Source organism: Triturus cristatus, chromosome 4_2 (assembly GCF_964204655.1).
Source record: "Triturus cristatus chromosome 4_2, aTriCri1.1, whole genome shotgun sequence".
NCBI classification, from domain to species: domain Eukaryota; kingdom Metazoa; phylum Chordata; class Amphibia; order Caudata; family Salamandridae; genus Triturus; species Triturus cristatus.
Window position 1 is genome coordinate 635,049,353 of NC_140586.1, and position 24,822 is coordinate 635,074,174.

The 24,822-nt window shown below is 45.6% G+C and overlaps 1 protein-coding gene across 2 annotated transcripts in view; it reads left to right on the top strand.

Annotated features, from left to right (window-relative positions):
* Positions 1–11,743: 11,743 nt before the first annotated feature.
* LOC146834780 (SERPINE1 mRNA-binding protein 1-like) overlaps positions 11,744–24,822 on the top strand; it is a 99,054-nt gene continuing 85,975 nt past the window's right edge. For both annotated transcript variants that reach the window (XM_085602318.1, XM_085602319.1), the window contains exon 1: positions 11,744–12,149. In XM_085602318.1, the coding sequence (XP_085458444.1) occupies positions 11,879–12,149 (271 nt within the window). In that variant the 5' untranslated portion in view covers positions 11,744–11,878. The remainder of the gene's footprint in view (positions 12,150–24,822) is intronic.

The following is a 24,822-nucleotide window of genomic DNA, read 5'->3' on the forward strand; positions in this document are numbered from 1 at the left end:
GTGGTGCCACCCCCACCTCTTCCGCCACCGACTTCTTTGCCTCCGTTTCCTGAACATCAATCTCCTTTGCCTTCGGCTCCCCTTATAAATGTTAATTCTTCTTTTAGTTCACCTAATACCTTGTCCCCTGTTCTTATGTCAAATTCTCCTAGTGTGCGCAAACGAATCACAGATACTGTCTCTGGGTTTCTGTCTCCTTTCTTTGAGTCTTTGAATATGTCTCCGGCTTTTTCTCGAAGACAGTCTCGTAGTCAACTCCCAGGTTCCGACGAACGGGTGGTATTGGACTCTCTCGCTCGCAAATGGATCGAGAGGGGTCCCCAGTATAGTGTGAAAGATATCATGACCACCTTTCATCAGTGGGAGGGGCCCACACAGAGATATGTATTTAATGTTATGTGTGACACTCTCGCTAAAGAATGGGAGGATATGGATTTGGGTTTACTTCCTCAGGGTTTGTTAGATGTTCAGGCTAATTTCGATAAGGGACTCATTGTGCGTTCTAAGGTTGAGGATGCCGTAAGGACACTTGTCACTATTAGGTCCTTATTTTCCTCACAGACTTTTTTTGATTCCGATCCTGCTGTTAGGCTGACATCCAAACATTATCCCATGAGAGAGGTTCCTCCAGTGTGGAGAGAAGCGGTTGCACAAGCAGGTGCTAATCCAGCTGTTCCAGCGCACTTCCAGCGTATATGGGTACATGTCCCCTGGAAAAGATCTGAAGTTTTAGCTCTTAAACAGTCTCTACCGGATCCCCGTAAAAACCCTGCTGGCTATTATAAGGAGTTGTCCCAGACTGTTGATGCCTGTATTATGAATTTAGCCGATATTGATATGTTGATGGGAAATGTAGTCCCACAAGCATTATGGGCTCGGATTCGTAGAGAGGATCACGCCCAAGCATTGGGTGGCAATTGGGCTGCTATAACTGCCGCGGATGCAGCCCAAGTGGGTGGTGCTAAGCCTGATGTTTTGATTTCAGAACTCCCTGGTAGGATTATTACTTTAATGAAAACGATGATGCCCGCCTTGCGAGTTAATTGGGATAAATTAGCTGCGTGTAAGCAGAAGAAAGATGAGAGTGTCTCTGATTTCTTCACTCGTTTTGAGGAGACGTTTATTGATCACAGTGGTCAGGCTATGACTACGGAGGGTGTACAGCGATTATTTGTAGATAAATTCGTATTTAATTTGCTTCCCGAACTGTCACATAAGTTGAAAGACTCCGAGAGTTCATGGGCTGTTTCTTCTTCTGCCCAGATATTGGCTACTGCTCAATATTATGAGAACAGGGATAAAGAGGAGAAAGATAAGCAAGAGAAGAAGACGAAAGAATTAAAAACGAAGGTTCTTCTGCAACAAGCTTATCCTCCTCGTTATACTTAGCGCCAGTTTCAACAGCCTCCACAGTTTCAGAGGGTGTATCAAAAGCCTGAGCCCTTTATTCCACGACCTTTATTAGGTCCTAACCAATGTACCTATTGTAGAGAGGAAGGTAATTTTAAGAAATGCTGCCCGGTTTTATTGCAACGTAAGGGAGAACTATCTGCTCCACGAGGCCGTGGTGGTTTCCAGATAATATACAGGGGTAGAGGTCGAGGTGTGATGCCTCAAGAACAGCGTTCCTTACCCCCTCAAAATTCTACGAACTACTTCGATCAGCAGAATACTCAGTCTACACAGTATTACAATGATGATTATCATGTTGAAGGTGAAAATGAAAGCCTTCACGCTAACTAGGACAGCCATAGACAAAGTGAGGGAGTTGTATCGATTCCAGTAAATCAGGATGGGCCTTATGTCAATGTCACTATAATGGGTGTTTCAGAGCCATTTCTTTTAGATACTGGTGTGATCAGAAGTTCTATCATTCATTCTAAACTCCCTGGGGCACCTTTGTCTGGCTTAACAAATGTATCGGTAGGATTTTCTGGCGCCCCAGTTCGTAACCCGGTCTCCTGTCCTTTGCCTATTTCAATTGGCCCTTATGATATGGAAGCTCCTCTTCTTTTAACGACTGGTTGCGGCGAGAATCTGTTGGGTTTGGATCTATTGAAAAGAATGCATGCAACGATATATTGTTCTCCTTCTGGTGTGCATCTTACTTTAGTGCAGAAATTGACTTCTTCAATGTATTTGTCTAAAGATCAATTCTCACCTGAATTGCTCTCTTTTCCTGCAACACTCTGGGCTACGGGTCCAAATGATGTTGGTTGTCTTGAGATCCCGCCTTATGTTGTTACTCTCAAGCCCAATGCTAAATTGCCACGCATTCCTCAATACAAAATTTCCAATGAAGGTGAAAGAGCGCTTTTGGATATCATTTATGATTTGGTTCAGAAGGGTGTGATTGAGGAAACGAGAGGAAATGTATGTAATAGTCCTATTCTTCCTGTTCTTAAACGCACTGATCCTTCTAAGCCTCCTGTTTATCGTTTTGTGATTGATCTTCGGGAGGTCAATAAAATTGTTGTACCACAGTTTCCTGTTGTTCCAGATATCACTGCCCTGTTAACTATAATACCTGCCTCAGCGGCTTGGTTTTCTGTTATTGATCTGAAAAATGCTTTCTTCAGCATTCCTATTGCCAAAGAGAGTAGGGATATTTTTGGTTTCTCTCTAGGAGGCCCAAGTTTCCGGTTCAAGCGCGCACCCCAAGGCTATTGTGAAAGCCCCTCCATTTATAGTCAAGCTCTGAAATGTCAGCTCGATGTTTTTCCTTTGCCCCCAGGTGCTACTCTTATTCAATATATGGATGATTTGTTGATTGCTGCTGATTCAGAGGATGTCTGCAAGAATGTGACTGTTGCACTGCTACGTCACTTGTCTGATCTTAATCATAAGGTCTCGCCTTCTAAACTACAATATGTCCGTCGAGAGGTTACCTATTTGGGTCATCTCTTATCAAAGGAGGGAAGGCGATTAACCCCAGAATGAATTCAAGCCATTGCGCAAATTGCTGTGCCATCTACACAAAGAGAGGTGCGTGCCTTTCCGGGCATCACTTCTTATTGTAGACAATGGATTTCGAATTTTCCTTTGTTGGCCAAACCTTTGTTAGCACTCACTTTGAAAGACACACCCCAACCCCTTCCTTGGACTGACGAATGTCAGAAGAGTTTTTCTGATTTAAGTACTGCTCTGTGTTCTGCTCCTGTGTTGGGTACTCCAGATTACAGTAAGCCCTTCACGCTCTATGTCCATGAAAGAGAGGGTTGTGCGTTGTCAGTCTTAACACAACGATGTGGAGACAAACAGCTGCCATGTGCCTATTTTTCAGCTACGTTAGACCCAGTAGCCAAGGAATTGCCTAGTTGTCTCAAAGCTACAGCAGCAGCAGAGATTTCTATTCGTCAGTCTGCTGGAGTGGTGCTATTTAATGCTCTCATTGTTATGGTACCACATGCAGTGGATACCTTGCTAAATAGGACGAAAACACAACATCTTACAAGTGCTCGATTGTCTGGATATGAGCTGACGCTCTTGGCTAGTCATGTGCACATCAAACGATGTAATATTTTAAATCCAGCCACACTGTTACCTCTTCCAGAAGAGAAAGATATTCGGAAACAACATGATTGTTTTCTCCATACTGAGGAGGAGACAAAAGGCAGGATTGATTTGAAAGATACGCCGTTAGTGGATCCAGATGGGATCCTATGGGTGGATGGGTCTTGTTTCAAACTCCCAAATGGTGAGACAACTTCAGCTTATGCTGTTACCACCTTGTATACAATTGTGGAGACAGCACCCATCAGACATAATTCAGCTCAGGCAGCTGAACTGATAGCTTTGACCAGAGCGTGTGTGTTATCTAAAGGAAAGAGAGTGAATGTGTATACCGACAGCCAGTATGCGTTCGGTGTGGCGCATAGCTTCGGTCGTTTGTGGAAGGAAAGAGGATTCCTTACCTCCCACGGTACTAAAATACAGCATGGTCAATTGGTAACTGATCTTCTTGAGTCACTTGTTTTGCCTACCCAGATAGCAATTGTGAAATGTAATGCGCATAAGAAGATTACTGATGATGTTGGTCGCGGAAATGCTTTTGCGGATGAGGTAGCAAAAAGGACAGCCAGAGATGCTACAAATCGCATGTATGTTGCGGGCCCTGCGAATTTGGTCAGGGAAAGAGGGATGTGTGAGGACACAATAGAAAGTGTGAGATCGATTCAGGGAGATGCTACAGAGAAAGAGTTGAGCAAGTGGAAAGAGAGTACAGGAATGTTAGACACAACAGGATGTTGGATAGAATTGTCAGAACACCAGCGTTGGCTGTTACCAGACGCCTACGTACTGCCTGTAGTTACTATGGCGCATGGTCCAGCCCACATCAGTGCAAAAGGAATATGTAAACTTCTGGCTCCAGTGTGGCTGAACGAAGGGATTCCAAAATGTGCAGATAATGTGGTGAAGCATTGTATCATTTGCTTGATGTACAATCCGGGAAAGGGAACCCCAACTCCGGCAGGTCATTTTGCTCCCCCAACATATCCTTTTGAGGTGTTGCAAATCGACTACATTCACATGGATCGATGTAACAATCTTAAATATGTTCTGGTAGTGGTATGTGCCTTTTCCAGATGGATAGAGGCTTACCCCCTGAAAGACAACACTGCTTTGTCCACTGCCAAGGTTCTTCTAAAAGAGTTCTTCCCTAGGTTTGGTTTGCCGCGCATTGTCTGGAGTGACAATGGAAGTGAATTTGTAGGCCAAATTATGCAAAAGGTGTGTACCGGTCTTGGTATAAGGCAGAAGTTTCATGCGGCAAATCATCCTCAGTCCGCGGGTTTGGTAGAGTGCTATAACGGCACTCTCAAACTTAAGCTTGCAAAAGTACAAGCCAGCACAGGTCTTAATTGGCCCGATGCTTTACCTTTGGCTCTCCTGTCCACTAGAACAGCTGTACATTCTCGTTTGGGACTCAGCCCATAGAAGATTGTTTTCGGGCGCCCAGCTAATGTATGGGGAGTCCCTCGCCCTAGAAAGTATTCTGATATACAGTATCCAATGCTGATTGACTATTTACATGACCTCACCACTAAATTACGTGTACTTCACGAACGGGTTCAAAACGCTTTACCAGAAGCCTCCACAGACCCAGGTCATTCTATCTAACCTGGAGACTGGGTCTGTGTGAAAATTTTCAGAGGACAAAGAATTTGGAACCTCGCTGGAGGGCGCCTCGACAAGTTCTCCCGACAACTCGCACAGCAGTAAAAGTCAAAGGGAAAAAGAACTGGATCCACGGCGTGCACTGCAAGAAAGTGCCCTTGCCCTTGCCTTTTGATCAGTGGGTTCGTAAGGGTATAGGTGATTCTGAAGGAGAAAAAGTCCCCCGATTCATACCTTTCAGTAGTGCATACCTGGATGGAACTCGATCGGAGAAAGAAGATGACGACATTCTACAAGAAGCCGTACCTTCCCATCTCCGATTAAACACTACAGAGCCACAGACCCTATTTCAAGACCAAACTGTACCAACAAGGACTAGATGCAATTTAAGACCTAGATTGGTCAAGGACACCTGAGATTTCCATCTCTTCTGCTACATTTATCATCTGTCCAGGTTGCAGGGTCACGGTAGGAGTCTTGGTTTGTGACCTGTATAATGGCTAGGCCCCCAGGACTTGCAGTGTCATAGGACGGCTAATAATCACAGCCAAGTGAGTAAGGAAGATTGCCGTGAGCAACAATTTTAGAGGATGGATGTTAAATTAGGAAAGAAGGATAATAAGGAAGAGATGAGAAAGAAATATTGTAAGATATTGTACAGTCGATGTGGCGTAACATTGTGTGTTTCTATATTTTTGTGTATCTTATTGGCTTGTGTAGGTTGGGTTAGTCATGCTATGCAGCAAAAAGTTGTCCCTAATTCTATCTCCTTGCCTCTTCATTCTACTATCTCCCCACATCAATTACATACACTTCCCCAACATGAACTAATCAGGAGAACAGAATATTTTAATAATTCATTTATCCAATTGTTGCACCAACACCAATTGGTAGTCAACACAACCGACTGTTGGGTGTGTGGACTTATGCCTCATACCACAGATAAAGGGATGCCATATTTAGTCCTTCCATTTTCTTATGAAGGTTCCGCTTGGGCCCTTTTTTGTAATATTTTCAAATGCATATCAGAGCCGAATTAGACGTCCAGTTGGTTCCTATGGTAGTAAGCCAGATTTTAGTCATAATTCTCTGATAAAGGGAATGGGGGCGATGACTAAAATTGTGGAGAATAATAAGGTTCCTGTTGACGAGAGACAAACATATACTAATTGGAACGTGACTCGTTACATTACTAGCCTTACAGATAAAACTAAACAGGGAAAATCTCCACCAATTTGGACTGTCCCTCATCAAGGTAATTTCTGTTTACAAATGAATGGCCAGACTACTGACACTGGACAAAGAAAAAGCTTTTGTTCCCATACATAAATCTACACGTCTCAGAATTCACCGCCGTTAGTGCCATCCCAGGGCACATATTTTGTCTGCCACGATAGAGCTTACACGTGGCTACCAACGGATTTTTCAGGAACATGCTATATAGCTTTTCTTCTCCCTCCTACATACACTGCTCCTTCAGGCCATCATAGAAACAGATATGGCAGAGGGATTATTGATTCTAAAGACACGGCAGGACAAGAGGTAAGTGATTTCCTCAAAGGATTTCTTCCTTTTTGGGGCCCAATGGCCAACAACAGAAACATGAGACAGCTGGTTTGTGTTGTTGAGACTACCATAGATGTCACTGTGGGAGCCTTGAGTAATCTCACAGCTGAACTTCAGGCAGATCGTCTCATGACTTTGCAGAACCGGATTGCACTAGATGTTATTCTTGCAGATCGTGGTGGAGTCTGTAAATTGATCGGATCTAGCTGTTGTATTTATATACCTGACGACGCCCCTACGGTATACCAAGCCATCTCCAAGTTACACATGATCTCCGAATCAATTCATCAAGACGAAGGAGATTGGTCTTTATTAGGATGGTTTTGGGGATTACTATCTAAATGGCGATGGAAGGTACTAACCTTCCTTGGAGTGGTTTTGGCCATCATTTTTTCCTGTTGTTTCTGTATGCAGTGTGGCCCCGCCATCTGCGGTCTTTGTGCCACTCTGTGTATCCCAAGACCTGAGTCACAGAAAACAGAGAACATTAAAATGATGTTGCAGCAACAGTTTGACGACCTCATGGCTATTGACATTGATTCAGATTAACGTGAATCTGTGTGTTTTGCCTGAGTTATGGCAAAAGGAGGGTCTGAGGAAATTCGATTTTCGATCTCGCTTGTATTCAGTTGTGTTCCATCACCATTTTGTGTTGCCCTCACTCATGCAGCACAATGAACGAAGTTTTTCTGCTGATCTTACTGCAACGTGTCAAATAACCTTATGCCTCTGTTTACGAGACTGATGTCAGGGACTGGCTGAGTCCACTAATCCTCGTCTGGTTTGACTAAACCCTGTCTCAACTGTCTGTCCATCTGTAATGGAGGGTGGTAGTACGGGCAGGTTTGGAAGGGGCCGGTTTGAACGTGTCATTGTTAAACCCAGTAAGTTTAACGATTTTGTATGTGATTAAAGGTCTCATTCCCGTCACCCCTATTACTCATATTAAACTGTTCAGTTCTCCTTCTCCCTTCATTGGGGAGGAGACGTGTTGTGTTGTAATGCACTTTTGCTTTTCCCTTAGTATTGTTTCCCCTCGCTCTAGCATTGTGATGTCATCAGCTGGCATTCTAGAATGTCAGCTGATTCCTATGTAGTTGGTTGCCTGTTGTCAGTTACTCCCAGCTGCTAGACACCGCTCCTGTGTTTCTGGTGTGTTGTTTGCCTTACTTACAACTCATTAAATAAATCCAACTCTACGTGTTGTCAGAAGTGTCTTTACAGTCTGCCGTCTGATTTGGGTCTATTGGCATGTATGATAAGCATCTGCTTCCCAGGTCGCATCCCTCTCCTCCAGCCTATATTTCTAACCCTCCAATCACCCATCCCATCCATCGAGCTTCCATCCCTCAAACGTGAACTTAACTTATAAACTGAAAATTAGCACAATTTTTACCTTGCATTCTGGGATTGGCAGTCCTAATTTTAAAAGGTGTTAGGACTACATATCCCAGAATGCAAAACGTGGACTAGATGAGCTCTTCGCGCACGGATCGCTGAAAGTTTATGGCTATGCGATAGAAATAAAAACAAGCATTGGCAAATCCAATAGGTCTCGCCTTTGGGACCTTATAAGTATTTAGTTATGCAGCACAATAACCTTTGGAGCAACAACATTAACTGTTGCATGGTTAAACACTTATAAGGTCCCAAAGGCGAGACCTATTGGCTATGCCAATGCTTGTTTTTTAAGAGCTTCCAATCTTTTTCCTGGTTGCCATCAATGCATAACAAAAGGTATGCTGTCAACAGAAACCAAGCTGACCAGTTGTTCTGGTTATTCGAGCTCGCATCAAACACAGAATTACTGTATTACCACAGTATCAACATCTAAAGCAATCAAAATAAACACGTCATTCAAATAAGTGCTCAGCGCTTAAAAGCCACACTTTGGTATGGGCTGCTCTTTGTACAATATTGTACCTTAATACACTATATTATTTCAGCTTTGCCGCTTATCCTGCTGACAGGCGAAAGGGTTAAATAACTAAAAAAAACTCCACCTCTGAGCGGAAGGAAGGGCATCCAGTCTCCACAAAGGTAAGTCAATAGCTCTCCCCCACACTCCTTCAAGGGTCTCTTCCGGGCAGGGCGAATTTTAAAAGGAGAGAGGATAGTCACGCAATGAATGCCGACCTTCAAAGCCACTTTAACTAGGACAGTGTTCAAATGAGCCTCTTTCTGATGGTTCAAACAAGAAAGAAGAGTGAAACCGCGCCAGTCTTCTGGAATCGTCGGTAAGTAGGGCGGTTTTTGTTTTGACTATATGGGAATGGCAAGGAGTAAACAAGAAAGGAAAATGTCAGGAGAATTAAAAGGGAACAGTGGCGTTCATCGATGTCCCTCTTGTGCACAAGGTTGTTGTACATTTTTACATTCAAATGACAACCGAAGCAAGGCGGGGTTTCCGCCTGAGGAAATGCGATTTTCGATCACGCTTGTATTCAGTTGTGTTCCACCACCATTTTGTGTTGCCCTCACTCAGGCAGCACAATGAACGAAGTTTTTCTGCTGATCTTACTGGGACGTGTCAAATAACCTTCTGCCTCTGTTTACGAGACTGATGTCAGGGACTGGCTGAGTCCACTAATCCTCGTCTGGTTTGACTAAACCCTGTCTCAACTGTCTGTCGGTTCGCACCATTCTTTCCTGACTTTATCTTATCTTCTGGCCTTCGCTATTCTCTACTTGTATTCTTTCATTTCACAACTGTCCTCCAAAGCATACAAATATGTCCTGCCACCTGCAAGTTGAATTGTAGACACTACCACTGATTAACTTGTGGGGAGGGGTGACAAAAACAGTTGGAAGAGAGGTTTATTTGGGTTACTTGATATCTTGTTTTCAAACTTTTCTCATTGGTTATATCTTGTTTTCAAACTCTTCTCATTGGATAACCATGTATGCATTGGGAGTGTTCTTAGTGAATCTATACGCTATAAAAGATTGTGCGCCACGGAGTAAAGTGGCAGTCTCCTAAGAACATACTGAGTGTACTTCTGGGACAACTGTACTTAGCTGCAGCTAATAAACCTGATCTTCTACGCTCAACAGAATGTCCTGTTTCTCTGTTCAACAAAGCAGGTGAACTCAGGAGATTAAGGCGTGCCCTGCGCCGCCAGGCCCATAAGGCCCTGGTTCTTCACGCCCGGGTTTAGGAGACGTTGGACTGAACTGCTTAATGTCGCTCAAATTAAAGAAAAATAGTCCCAGGTACGTTTTAAGTGTAACCAACGGCAAGATGTCCAACTTCATAGAAAGCGAGGTGGTTACTTCATACATGCTTGTACTCTGACTACTCTGATACTCCACACAAAGTGATATATGATATGTTAACATTGAATACGAGCAGTGGGTCACACAGTAGTATCTTGCAAACAACCCAACGACAATGACTAATTCAATAAAGAAAAGGACGCAACCTGTAATTTAAATGCTAATACGAGCCAGCCACCTTCCACTGTGTGTGCCACTTCAGCACGTTCACTTGTCGGTTGTGTTCTATGTACTGCACTACTGCTGTACACACAGGAAGTGAAAAAGTTTCACGCAAACACAGGAACACTGAAAAAAGATAGTATGTACTATGAAAGCAGAGTCGCGCTCTTGTGTTAAAGGATGGCCAAACTGTTTGGGTTTGGGACACAGCTGGATCCTGTTTCTGTCGAGGCTTATCTCTCGGGCATCGTCTCTCAAGAGGCAGGGATGTTGTGTACATTACGGCTACTCCGCCCTCCCGCTAAAAGGCACGGAATCCTTTCAGCCCGGCAGACTCAAGGCAGCCCAGGAGTTGCCGGCTTCCCTGAATAAATACTGCGCGGAGATAACACTGCTGCGCTCCAGGGGTCCTCAGCAACTGCGTCAGGGAGTGAGGGAGCAGCAAAACACAGGTACACGCGGTTCGGCGAACGAGCTCTCCCAGTGCATGCGCGCAAACAGGCAGTTCTGTTCAATAAGTATGGTTAGGTTAAGGTAAGCATAGCTAGTTTGCTTGTTTTTGTTTACAGAGCCAACACAGCCATGGTTGGTGCAATAATTGTTGAATCCAATTAGTAGCTAAAAAAAGCACTGAACGAATGACGCGACTGTGAAGAGGCAACAATGGGACATTTCAATCGACCGAATTGTAATCCTTAATCATTGGTTCATGAGCAAACACCGTTTTGTTAAAAAGAAAAAGACTTCAGATTTATGGCCATAATATGACACGTGAGCTCCAAGTTTTATAGTCAAAAACAGCACAGAGCCAGTACAAAACAAGCATTGGCCGCGCGGCCGTGAAAGTGATACGGCCGTGCAGCCGGCGAAAGTGATCGCGATCAAAGACAGATGGCGGCTGCACGCGTGCACGCTCGCGTGAACGCAAGTGCTAGGCCACCAAGAGCCTGTGGCAGCACTTTGAAAAACCCACACACTAAATTTCGCGCAGAGCAGCGCATGCGCTGGCTCAGGAGACCTACAGAACGGCTCTGCTTTTGATCACTGTGATAATTAGAGATGAGAAAATCAAGGTTCAGCAAATAAAACTCTTTTACCCAAAAACTGGAATCCATCCCTTCCTACATACGGATGTACATGGATAACCAGTGAGCGTATTTATGTCAACTGAGATACACTGATGGACCTGGAGAATGAATGCCTTGTGGGGCGCTATTAGTGTCTTTGTATAATGTAATCGGTGCTCGAGAAAAGCGCACCAATACCTTCGGGTCGAGTTCGCGATATATTATAACTGCAAAAAGAAAAAAATAGCAAGGCAGGTGCCGAGGCCGCACCCCAACCTCTGGTTATCTATCAGTTCTCATGGACTCACCCCAAGTCCCCCTGAAATGCCAGTCTCTACGAGACTAGCACGAGGCGAGCTGCGCAGCCGTCAGGTCCTTGTGCTGTGCTGTTTACAGTGTGGCCTATCCAATACCCTTCTGAACTGGTAACAGGCGCAGGCCGAGCGTAGAAACAGCAGCGCATGCCGGGATTTGCAGTCTCGATGGTCATCAACCGTTTGGTTCTAGCCCAAGTGCTGGCGTAAGCGGCCTACACCCCCCATGATGCTCTGGGGCTAGAAGTCCCGGATGTTCCCAGGCGCCGGAAGAGAAGACGGTCTCTTTCCCAGCCATCTTGTGGCACTCAGACAGCGAGCGCTCGCTCCAGGCCCCGCCGCATCGGAGGAGTATCGCCGCTAAAAGGGGCCATCATGCCCGGACATCTACAGGAAGGCTTCGGCTGTGTCGTAACCAATCGGTTCGACCAGCTCTTCGACGACGAGTCGGACCCGTTTGAGGTGCTGAAGGCCGCGCAGAGTAAGAAGGAGAGCGGCGGTGGTCCTGGTGGTCCGGGATCAGGCAAGACCGCAGCTCAGGCTGCCAAGCAGCTCAGGAAGGAGTCACAGAAAGACCGCAAGAACCCTCTGCCCGACAAGAAGGAGGAGGCACCTCTGCAGCCGCCCGTCACGCTCAAGAAGGAGGGTGAGTGCAGTTGGGAGGGGGGCGGGTCGGCTGATGTACCTAGCGTGTCCCGACCGTGTTCCGATAACGAACTACGTAACAGCCCGTGGAGGTGCTGTGCATTGATATTTGCATTGATATTTGTGCGATTATGTCTCTGAAACAGTCACTGCATATTCTTCCAGTGCCCTCTACTCATGTTGCTTTCTCCGTTCAAACTAAACCTTTTCTTGTTGCTCCGTGCAAACACCTCGCCTCCGGTAAAGCTGTTCCTGCGGCTTTACCGTGGCTTGGCTTGCAGGCCTCACCCTCGTGGTGAGGCGGAGGGGGCTGGGCTGTCACAACACTGGCAGCGCCGCCTCTCTCCGGGCGGGAGAATGACCTGGCCCCAAATAGGAGCCCGCCCTACGCCGGTGGTTGTCAACCGGGGTAGGGCCCCCGCGCCTAGTGCATCGCAGGAGAGGGCTGCGTCTCTGACCGCCCTTGACATGGAGAGCCTTGGGTAGGTCTTTGGCGGGAGTGCGGGGCCCGCCCATTGTTGAATGCCTCCTTTTGAAACTGATCTGATGTGAGTAGTAGCTTCCGAGATGCCAGCGTCTTTTGTTGTTTACTTTGTATCCCCCAACATATGTTTTTGACTACAGATATCATTAGGAAAAATGTCTCGCTCACTTGATGCGCGACAAGCCAAGGACACTATATTGTGAAGGTTACAAGATGATGCTGGAGCCCCCGAGTTGAGTTTATTTATCCTTACCGACCATAGTTTATAGGCGGTGTCTTAAACACGTGTCCCTTGGAGTCAGTTACAAGCCTGTTAGTGGATATCTGTACTGCTCGCCCCATTTCGTTATACTAATGCTAAATACTCCTGAAACATATGTGGCTGTACTTCTGAACTAGTGGAACACTCGTATTCCCTACGTGCTAAGGATGTTGGCATAACTGTCATTAAATCAAAGGAGGAGTTTGCTCCAATGCTTGCTTCTCTGTTATAGGATGGACTTAGTTCTTAAGGACGCGGCGAGCTAGCATACTTTTTAATAACGCGTACCAAAACAGTGCACTTTTCCAACCACATTTGTTTGCGCTCTTGTCCGATCCAAGCACCACTCTACTTCATACGAACTGCTTTACTCTAGTCAGAGGCCCAATGCCACAGTAAGTAACTTTTTCTGCTGTGTACATCTAGCAAACTTTTTTTTCTTTTCAGAAAGACGATCCATGGAAATTATTCAGTTTCGAATAAATATACATTACGTTATTGCATGTTCCACGTGTCATATTGCTAGCTTTTAGTATTCTTCTGCATTCTATTTTTGTGTGTAAAGGGTCATGTACTTAAAACGTAAATTTCATAGTGTACCTTATGCAAGTCGAAATGTTTCATAAAGATTTTAGTTTCACTGGATGTGTGCTACGAGCATGAACGCACTTGCAATAATTTGTTACGTTTTTAAACGGCAACAGGAGCAATTTGCTAAGTTTATATGTACTGCTTTTATATTGCATTGCAAAGAAGTAATAACTGGCATATCACCGCGTACACAAGTCACGTTTTTAAAGGGGCCCGCGCGCTAGCTGCCATTTACTTCAGTCTTTCATTGGGGCGAATGCGTTAACCTTTTTGAGTAAACAACTGGCGTTTTTATATTTCACTGGTCTAGTTAATGGCTTCACTTTTCGTGTACATTCCTTGTGGCACATCTGCACTTTTTTTAAGCTCGGCTTACACTCTTTCCCCCAAATCAGCTAAATGCAGTGTTTAGGGGTGCCTGTCATATTGTATTGACGAGTTGAATGGGAGGAACTTGCTGAAGGCGTGCAAAATACATGCTGACTTGACGTTGCATTTATTTTACCATTCCGGTAGATCGGACAATAAATACCATAGCATCACAAGTGTGTAATTTAAGCTTACTCGTTTTATGTCCAGGAAGGCCCGTGATGCCTTTACCTAAACGGCCAAATTCAACATTTTACTTAGCAGTGTACATTTTTTCACTTTTGCCGACATGGTCTAAGAATTTAGGTGTGTAATTTTGCGAGGAACCTATTTTTCCCTGTTATGTTTGTTGTATCACTCATAATAACCACGCCGAGTTTTCATTTAGTCATTGGATCCCTTATGGTGACACTACCTTCACTTGTGCCTTAATGTGTATTTTGACAGTGGCATTATCGAACAAAACATGAGTTTCAAACTTTCACTAACACAGGAACTATGAAATACATTGAGAATCCACCAGACTGTCGTACAACTAACTGCCTGAGAAAAGCAGCAATGGGTATTTCATTTTATAGTGGTATGCCACATGCCTTGGTTTTTTTTTTTCTAATTGTAGAAGTAACAGGTGTGAGCTTCTGCATGACAGCTGCGCGGGACACTATGCTTAGTAAGAGTTTTTAAAAGTAGCATTTCCTCACTCTAACGCCAAATCTTTTAGTATCATGCAAACTATCGGCTACACCTGTTACTTTTATTTTTGATCCTAATATAGCTATTTTGTTGCTCTCAAACAAACCATCACTGGTCTTCTGGTGGAATGTGGGCTTCCAATCGTGGTTTGCTCGGCCCTTGGTACTTCGAAGGACTGAAGAATGAATATTAGTGAGTAATAGTGACACCTGTTTGTGCACGGCAACCAACAAACTGCTATGCAGAAAACCCTGCTATTTTGTTCTAAAACACATTTTGCGCATTTACGTGAGATTTATTTTTTTTAACTCTAGAATTTTCGCTGCTAATAAAAAAAGTTTATTACTCGCTGGTAACTACTATGCGATGCAATTGCATTAAGAATCACTAGGTGTTTAGCAGTGGTTTTATATTTTAATCAATATATATTTTTTTCACTGCCATGATGTAAGTGATACTTACTGTCATTTTACTTCTTTTAAAAAAGTTGGAAACTAGATATTGTCCTACATAGGTTACAATTATTGTTTAATAAACACATCTTGTACAATGAGTTAAATGGCCCCAAACAAAATAGTACATATCAATACAGTAGAGGTTACTTTGTCCACTAACAACGCCCATAAGCAACTATTCTCCTATTGAGCACGGACAGAAGCATTTTGTGGACCATTCAAACTTCTAAAGTTTCTCATTAAAACTAATAGCAACTTTTAAATACTCTAGAACAGTGGTTCATAACATTGGCAGCTGAATCCCAGCGAGTCTGTCTGTGCAGGTAGTCCGTGAAATAAAACTGGAAGAATAAAATATATCCATAAAAAAATAGATATGATTAGCAGATTATTGTAATCTGTGCATAAAAATTGTAAACTGAACACTTTTTTGTTTTAAAGTATTCTAAATTTGAAGACATTTGGGTCTACAAATTAAGTTGAGTTACTTATCTTAATTTTTGGGAGCACATTGACTTGGTGGAGGGCTAGGCTATACAACATAACTAATTTGGTCAGAAAATTAAGATGAGTTAGTGTTGCTGTTGACTTCGCACCTGGACATTCTAGTTCTAATCCTGTCTACAGAAATTGACCAATAATCGTGATTTTTGACACAATGTAAAAGACCCTGTGCCTTACATTGCAGATATGTGAAACGTTTATGCATTAGTGACCAATTTTCCCCAATCTCCTTCACACCATCTTTTTATCTTGCAGCAAATGTCTTGATGTAAACATTTTCTTGTTAATTTCTATTATAACTTTGATGTGTGGGGTTGGACCGTGTTACTTGTAGATTCTGTTGTGATGCCCCATGATCTATCTAGGTGGGATACTTAAATATTTGACTGTAACATGTTACCATCTGTTCCTGTGGATTGTTTAGTCTGAGTGAGATGCTGATGCGTTGCTCCCACACTGCCTATCAGGATGCAGTGAATTTTTAGTAGCAAAGTAGAAGTTGCAGGTTGCCACAGAGATGTGCACTAATTCAATCGCTCAAACACTTTCCCTGGGAGAAGTTGTCATCTAGCCATTGATTTTTATTAATTCAGTTCTTGCTTATATTTCAGATCATGCCTACCCCAAATCTAAGTCCTATTGTGACTGCAGAGAGCTTTACTTGTTGATTTGAATTTTGATCTCTCTGGGCTGGTGGCATCCATAAACCGAAGTCCTAATGGTGGTACTCCTGGATATTATGGGATGACCAGTCAACTTAAGGACTGGAAGGAATATGGGGCCGAGCTCTTTCCCTATTTACAACAGATCTGTGGTCTATCCTTGAGTATGGGGAAGGTCCCTAAAAACTGGAAGGAAGAAGTTGTGACCCCTCTTCTAAAGAAAATAAATAAATAAAAAATAAAAAAAAACACGCTTGACCCCGGGTGTGTGGCCAACTATCGGCCAATTTCTTCATTGCCATATCCTGTTAAAATTCTGGAACGCATCGTCAATAAGTCTCTATCCCGGTATCTTGAGGAGTATTCGCTCCTTGACTAGATGCAATTTGGCTTTCGGCCCAAGCACGGTACTGAAACAGCACTTGTTACTGTGCTTGATGATGAGGATGCGGGCGGACAGTGGCCAGTCAGTGATCTTGGTGCTGTTGGACATGTCAGCGGCTTTTCACACTGTAAACCACGGTATACTGTTGGAGAGACTTAAAGACCAGGATGTGACCGGTCGCACCCTTGACTGGCTTTGTTCTTATCTAACAGACAGGAGACAGACTGTGCCTTCAGCCGTTCTCCGCTAACAAGTCTTCCTTACGACAGGGGGTCCCGCAGGGCTCGGGGATTAGTCCTGTGCTCTTTAACATCTGCAGCCTCTTGTTCCGCTTATTAGATCTTTTGGAGTGGAGGTGGTGAATTACGCGGATGATACCCAGCTCATGTTTTCCTTGGAAGGGAATGATTCCATTTCCTTAGAAAGATTTCACGAGTGTATGACTAGCACCACAAAGTGGCTTAAGAAGAACTGGTTACAATTTAACAGCTCTAAAACGGAAGTGGTCCTGTGTCCTTCCAGAAGATCTGATCAGCCTGTTTTACCCATCTTTCAGCTGTCCCCTACTGGCACACCTATTACCCCTTCTAGCACATTACGCAATCTGGGGGTGATGGTGGATCAGGACCTCCAACTGAATTCTCAGGTTAACAAAACGGTTGGCACTTGCTTCTTGCTAATCCGAGTGCTGAGAAAGATCCTCCCTTTTTTGCCTAACTCTGCTAGAACGCAGGTTGTGAGATGCGTAATTATCAGCAGACGTGATTACTGCAACTCTCTATATCTGGGTAACTCTATATCTGGGTGCGCCTAACACCCTTATCGGGAAGCTGTGCAGAATACAGGCCATTGCAGCGAAACTCGCTTTAAATAGGCAGCGAGGGACCTCAACCACATTAGCCTTGCAAGATTTGCATTGGCTGCCGATCCACCAGCGAATTCAATTCTAAGCTCTATGCACTGTCTTTAGGGCAGCTCATGGAGAATACCAGCTGAATTTTCTTTGCAGGTTCTTAGGGTCCATTCCAACTAGAAACCTTCGTTCTGCTTCTGCATTTCTGATGAATGTAGTCTGGTTCAGGCGGTCCAGAACAAGTGGCAGATCCTTCTCTGCCGTTGCTTCTCGGCTATGGAACACTCTCCCTTTGGATCTACGTCGGGTCCAAAGTCTTATGGATTTCAGGCTAAAGTTGAAAATGTTCTTATTCCCTAGGCTGGAGTAATTTTTCCTTCTGATATTATCTTTTTCCTCCCTCCCTGTGTCACACCTCGGCCGCCCCTATTAACTTCTGGTGGGGACTCTTCCTTTTAAGCGCCAGGATACCCGTCGGGTGATAAAGCGCTATATAAGCACTGCATTACATTACCATTAATCCTGACGAAATGGAGCGCACGAAGAAACCCTAACCTGTGGCAGTGCAAGCCAGATCGCAGTCTGCACCATCCGTGCGGATCAAAACAGAGGTGCTGAGATCGCTCTACCGCCTCTGACCTGCTGGCTGGGGATGCGGCTGCACCAGAGTATCCAACGGGCCCGACCCGGATCCTGCTAGACCCTGAGGTGAGAGCTGTGACTGGCGAGTGAGACGGCCGGGTGGACCTGGCCACCACAGCGGGTGCGAGGCGGTTAGGAACCTCCCGGCGCCATCACAACCTTGAAGGCCAGCCATGATTGTTGGCTGCCTCGAACCGGAGCGCACTGTCTTTAGGAGTCGCAGGGTCGTGATGGCTGTCGACACTCATTGGCAGCTCCAGGTGCGGACCTGAGGGAGATCCTTAGGCCCTGCGAGGCCCTGTGGTAAGATCCAAGACGTGCGATTGAGGAGAGACCGGGTGGGCCTGGCTGCATCGGCAGGAGTGATGCCACATGCACATCTCAGTAGGCACCATATCCTGAGCAACTGGATTTGAACGCAGGCCTCCTCAATCTGGAGGGCCCAGTTCGAGGGCAGTGGAGAAGGGGAGTACATAATACATCCTGGTTGGAGTGCTGGATATCTGAGTTATGCAGTGAGACCACCACGGGCAGTGCCTGCCAGACGGTCCAGGTCCCTGTGGATTGTGCTGGGACTGCTTCTGGTCTGACAACCAAGCTGTGACCCGGGCGAGCTAGCCGGGCCTACTAAGGTAAGAGGAAATGCAGCGGTGGCCCTTAGCCTTGGTGCGGACCTGAAGGAAATCTGAATAACCCCTCCTGCCGTCGTGGGGTCCTTGTAGTCTGCACTGCACCCTTGTTGATTGGACCCTGAGGTTGGCATATGTGACCACCTAGCTGTAGTACATGCGGCTCTGGCCGGCGAACAATCCTGAAATACATGAATAAAGTGGCCGATTCCTCGAACCCTGCAGGCTGAAGTAAACCAACTGCGCACCAGGGACATAGGTGCTATGCCTGGTGGTTCACCCTAATAACAAGCCACCTCGCCGCATTGTATTTCGGAGGGCCTCACAGTGCCATAAAATACTTCACACGTCCTTTAAGGACCTGCCTAACCTGCTCCTAAACACTGTTCGTGCTGAGGCCGGAGGTCAGATTGCCCCACAAGACATAACGTCGTGCACGCTCACTACCCCAGGCACGGAAGGGGTCAAAATAAACAAAATCAAGGAAGCCGCCTCTGCAACACAAATGGGGAAGCATGACACAAAGCAGACTAAACTTATGATAGACTGACACAGCTTACAAATATCGGGGCAGAGTCTGTCTTTGAATCTGGCACCGGGGATCCCAGAAAAACAAGACTACCTCCGAGCTCCATTGCTAGAAGTCAAATTGAGCTTCAAAACAATTGACTCTAAGCTAGATATACTTGCCTCTAGACTAGACCAGGTAAGTGGGCACCTATGAGACTCGCCTGGACCAACTCGAAAACCAAGCCTCCGATGCGCACCAATACCAGAGACCAAGGAACATTTGCTACAAGTGGAAAAAGTCCAGAGTGTAGTAAAAGCCAAAAATTAAGATCTTGAAGGCCTTCGCATTACAACTTTCTCATTACAGGAATATCAGAAACTACTTCTATCCCAAAAATGGAGGCCTACATTGAAAGCCTGCTGCGTGAACTTTTTGGCCTGGACCTCTCTGCGGTCTTTGTGGTTGAGGGGGCTCATTGCTCACTCGGTCCAAGGGCGCAATACCTAGGCCAATTCTAGCTCGCCTGCTCAACTATAAAGACCACAACACCATCCTCTGGCTGTATAGGGGATGAGGAATCATAAATCAGGACCACAACATATCCTTCCCTGATTACACACCCACTGTACAGGCAGACCGCCAGGTCTTCATTCCAGTTAAACACATTCTACAACTGGTGGAGGTACCAAGCTTAAGATAACATATGACGAACACACTAACTTCTTCAGAGACGTCAAATTGGCCCTCCAATTCGATAAACGCTCTCCTGAACCCATGCGGCGCTCCTCTCTGGGTGCTGGGCTCAGCAGCATTGAATGATTCCCCAGCAGACACACTGAAGCGCAAGATAAAACTACGAAGTTAAAGGAGTTGAAGCACAGGCACCTGGCAACGCAAACGGGAGGTGAACTATTCATGCTCATAAGTTGCTAACATAGACTCCTAATGTAGGGACTAAGTTTGATTTCGTTCCTTGATCTATTTACTAGTACCTCTGCCCCCCGCCGCCAGGCAGGGCAGTTCGCTGGTCACTCAAGGCCCCCATGGAGCAATCTCTATTTTTTACGTCCAGTTTTGGGACATAGTTATGTTTAAGGCAGGGGGGAGGTTGGTGTGGGTGGTGGTGGTGGGGAGGGAGTAGATGGGTTAATATTAGTTGCGGGAGGAGAGATTATGACACGATTCAACATGAATTTGATGTAACTATGCCGGGAACACTGGGAAACACCCAAATTACCATGGCTGCAATTTAAGACCCAAGCACAGATGACCCGGAAGTTTGTTTGTTTTTTGTAATATATTGGCAAAAATCATGTCTTTACATTGCAACACCATAATTTTGGGTGGAGACTTCATTGCCATCTTAGACAAAGCATTAAATGCAATCTAATCTTCCGGAAGCCTACATCCTAAAGCAAGAGATATATTAAGTTCAATCATGGGTGACAATGCATTGGTAGATATATGGAGGCAATGGCACCAAGGGGATCGAGAGGGAACCTGTATCTCTACTCAGTACAATGCCTCGTCCAGGTTGGATTTTTGGCTAGTATCTAAGAATGTAGCGACATGGACAACGGACACTAGATGCTTACCTAGGACATTGTCCGACCATGCCCCGTCCTACTCAGCCGAACAGTCCCACTGATAACTCGAAAGGAATTCAGTTGGAGACTCTCCCCTCAAGCACTGTTAAATGCGGCCTTTAGAGAGAATACGTCAAGACATCGTGAATTACTTTGCTCTTAATGAAGGATCGGTCTCTTTTCACTCCACGCTCTGAGAAGCCTTTCAAGGGGTAATCCAGGTGTCATGCATTGCAGGTCTACTGCCTGACATCAGACAAACTGGAATCTTCGATCAGTGCGGCCCTATATTATGACACTAATGAACAGGCACATCTCGTGACAGGGCGCACATATCGGAATAGGAGAACGAAGCCTGGCAAGAATCAAACTTCCTAGGGAAATATGCCACAGTCAGAAGATATGGGGAGTGAGATCGGGGAAAACCCTAGACAATATCCTTAGTCCAGCGCGTAATGCGTCCTTCATAACAGCTATTAGACAAGGACTCCAATTCCATAACAGACTGGCAGAGCATACTAGACTGTTTCACCAGCTTCTACTCTTCACTATACACCTCCACCATCCCGAATTCCCCTGAAGAACTAATAAGATACCTCGACTCACTTGAATTACTAGGGTAAGCAGCGCCCACCGAGCAGATCTTGAACTCTTCACTACCAACGACATAATCCAGGTCATAAATAAGTGACATGGCACCCGGGTCGGATGGCCTAACTGCCTCGCTTTATAAATGCTATGCATTGCTCCTAGTGCCCCACCTCCTGAACCATGAATCAATACAGCTAGGAACACTCCCACCCGCCTCCCCCAACTATGTGGGAAGCTGTCATACTGACACTGCTAAAGCCTGGAGAAAAAAACCCAAACAATCTCCGACTCTTACCGCCCATTATCACTTATGAATATAAGACCACAAGATTTATGCTAAATTGCTTGTAGATTGAAGGCAGCCCCTAATGCCACGTTTTGCTAGACCTGACAAATCCGGTCGTTCAATCGCGCCTAACTTGCCTACATTCGTGGTCTTGCATTACCTAGACCCCCCCCCCCCCGCCGTTCTAGCCCTTCTGGATGCCACCAAGAGGTTTGACTCTAGAGTGGATGTACCTCCTTCCTATCCTAACTAGACTTGGGCTCAGCCTATTATATATATATATATATATATACACACACAACAGATCCATCTTTTATACACTAAACCCACTGCTAGACTGCAGGCTAACTGTATGATCTCCACCCCATAACGAGGGGTACACAACAAGGATGCCCCTCCTCTTCGCCATAGCGATGGAACTGCTGGCAGCACGCGACTTGGACAATATCACATGGCCAGTGAACTGGGGATCCCCTCCAGAGTGCTGATCATTTCCCTGTATGCAGATGACATTTATCTCTAAATACACGAATCCAAAGTAAATATTTCCAATACTATGGGAAATAGCTAAATTTGGGGACTATCTGGGATGCAGATTAATTGGACCAAATCCACTTTCTTTCCCCTTACTGTACATCCATCCTAGTCCAATATCTGGGGATCTCACTTGCAACACACAAGAACTCTGGACCATGAACTACGGCCGCACTATAACCTGGCTAAAAGGGAAAGCAAGTACATGGTCTAAGCTACCACTGTCTAGCAGGCAGAATAGGGGCAACAAAAATGATCATTCTCCCCAAGCTATTTTACCTATTTGTTGTTTTCCCCCCGCCACTTAATCAGACAGTATTTCAGAGGCTTCGTTATCTCGCATCAATAGTATGGGCAGGCAAACAAGCCCACGTCCCCTGGGAACTCCTTATGCTCCCCCCCCCCCCCCCGCCTCCAACAGGGCGTTTTAGGGCCCCAGACATTCCGCTATATGCTTATTGCACCCAATCCCAGTTCCTCCACCACTGGGTACATCCAACCCCACACTGCCATTGAAAAAAATAGAGCGGAACCCATCCATTACTGGTGGCAGCATTTCAAATATTCACACGACCCAGAAATGTAGTCCACACAGTAGAGACATTGTGGTGGGCCTGGGAGGGTCTGTGGAACAGAACCACTATCCTATATGCCCTGTCTATGCCCCTAGCCAACAACCCTCAAATACCACCATTAAAAGACAAAAGCAGCACGAAAAAGGCACACCAACTTGACACACACGTTTGCGGACCTATACCTCAAACACATTTATTGCCCCTCCAACACCAACTGGACACAATCCGCCTGACTGCTAGACCTTGTTACTATATTATCAGATCCAAGCAGTGTCGCCAGATACATAGCTCATTCCTGAGCCCGCGCTCCCAGCGCTAGCACATATGCTGACCGAGACTTTTGCCCTCATGCTCATCACACTCCTCTACAACATTACACAACGCACCACCAGGTCACCACACCAAAGGCAGTTGAGGAATGGCAAAGAATTACACCCGCACATGGCAGATGAACAGTGGCATTTCTGTTGCGGCCAATTGGAACTCTTATCCCCCAAATACACATTAAAGCTGATCCATTTAAAATTTCTCCAACGTTCCATCGTATTCCCGTACAGCTCTGACGAATGGGCCTGAGCTCCGATGCCAACTGTTGGAGATGCCACTCCCCGCAGGCCTCATTCCTCCACCCGCACATGGCAGATGAACAGTGGCACTTCTGTTGCGGCCAATTGGAACTCTTATCCCCCAAATACACATTAAAGCTGATCCATTTAAAATTTCTCCAACGTTCCATCGTATTCCCGTACAGCTCTGACGAATGGGCCTGAGCTCCGATGCCAACTGTTGGAGATGCCACTCCCCGCAGGCCTCATTCCTCCACCTGGCATGGGACTGCCCCCCCCCCCCCCCCCCCGTAGCACGTTTCTGAAAGGAAACGTGAGTACTAATCTAAGAAATGCTGGTGATAACATTGGACTTCACACCTTATAGGTCTGTTGGGCTACGTTAAAGCTCCAACTGGTACTTGCTGCCTCGTCGTAATGCTGCTACTGCTAGCCAAACGCATAGTTGCCATGCACTGGATGAAACTAAAGGCATCTCCACTATACACCTGGGTGCACAACATTACCTACTGTCAAATGCACCTGGCCACCTTCTGGGAGTTAATGCCAACTGCGTCCCACCCCAAAGGCATTTGGGACCCGTCTGTAACATGGCTACGCAATTGCAGACCTGGCGGTCCCAACTCCCAAACATTCTCAGGACAATAAATCAAGCACTCACAAGTACAATCTGGCCAGCCCCCAAACTTTAGACCCTGGCTAACTTGGAACTAGTAGGTGCACTACACTCAGTATTGCTGTACATCTGAGAACGACATTGGAAGATAGGCTGTGAACTGTATAATTTTTCATTATTCGTTTGATTGCAAGGCTAGCAGGACCTGATTGAACTGACTATGGTTCCGCTGCCCCCCCCCCCCCTTGTTTGTGTTGTGTTGGGGGGGTTCAAAAACCTTTATTAAAGGCGAGAGTTGTTGCCCACAGCATGGTGCCTACATCCCTGGCCGGGCCGGCAACTCAAAGTGTCCTGCATAGCAATATAGGTGGGGGAAAGGTACACAGCAAGCCGCCTACAACCACAGCGGGACGGTCGCGTCAAGTGGGACAAGTTTGGCAAGTAGCATTAAAGGATCATAAGCATTTTGATAAAAAAAAAAGAGAAACATTACCACTTAAGCATAGTTAATAGTAGAAGTTGCCCATTCATAATGACGTAAGCTAACAAGCTCATAAGTGATTTTACCCTATACTCTGTCGCCTCTTTGGAAGTTGTGCCCTGGCCTAAGTGAAATCCCACATGCATCAGTTCACATCTGTCGTCTACCCCATCGTCGCTAGTGCGAGGTTTAGTGGCTGCCTGTAGCAGTTGTTTGCTCCAGAAGATAGGTTTGAAGGGAAGCCCATATATCGCGTGGATTGGAGTAAGGCGGTAAGAGCTCAGCATAAATGTGTGATTGCTCTTTACAATAGTTAAGATCTTGCAGCCAATCTTTAAGTTTGGGAGCTCTTCCCCCTCCCACCTGCAGGCGATCCGTCTCTTGGCGAGAAGCGCTTGG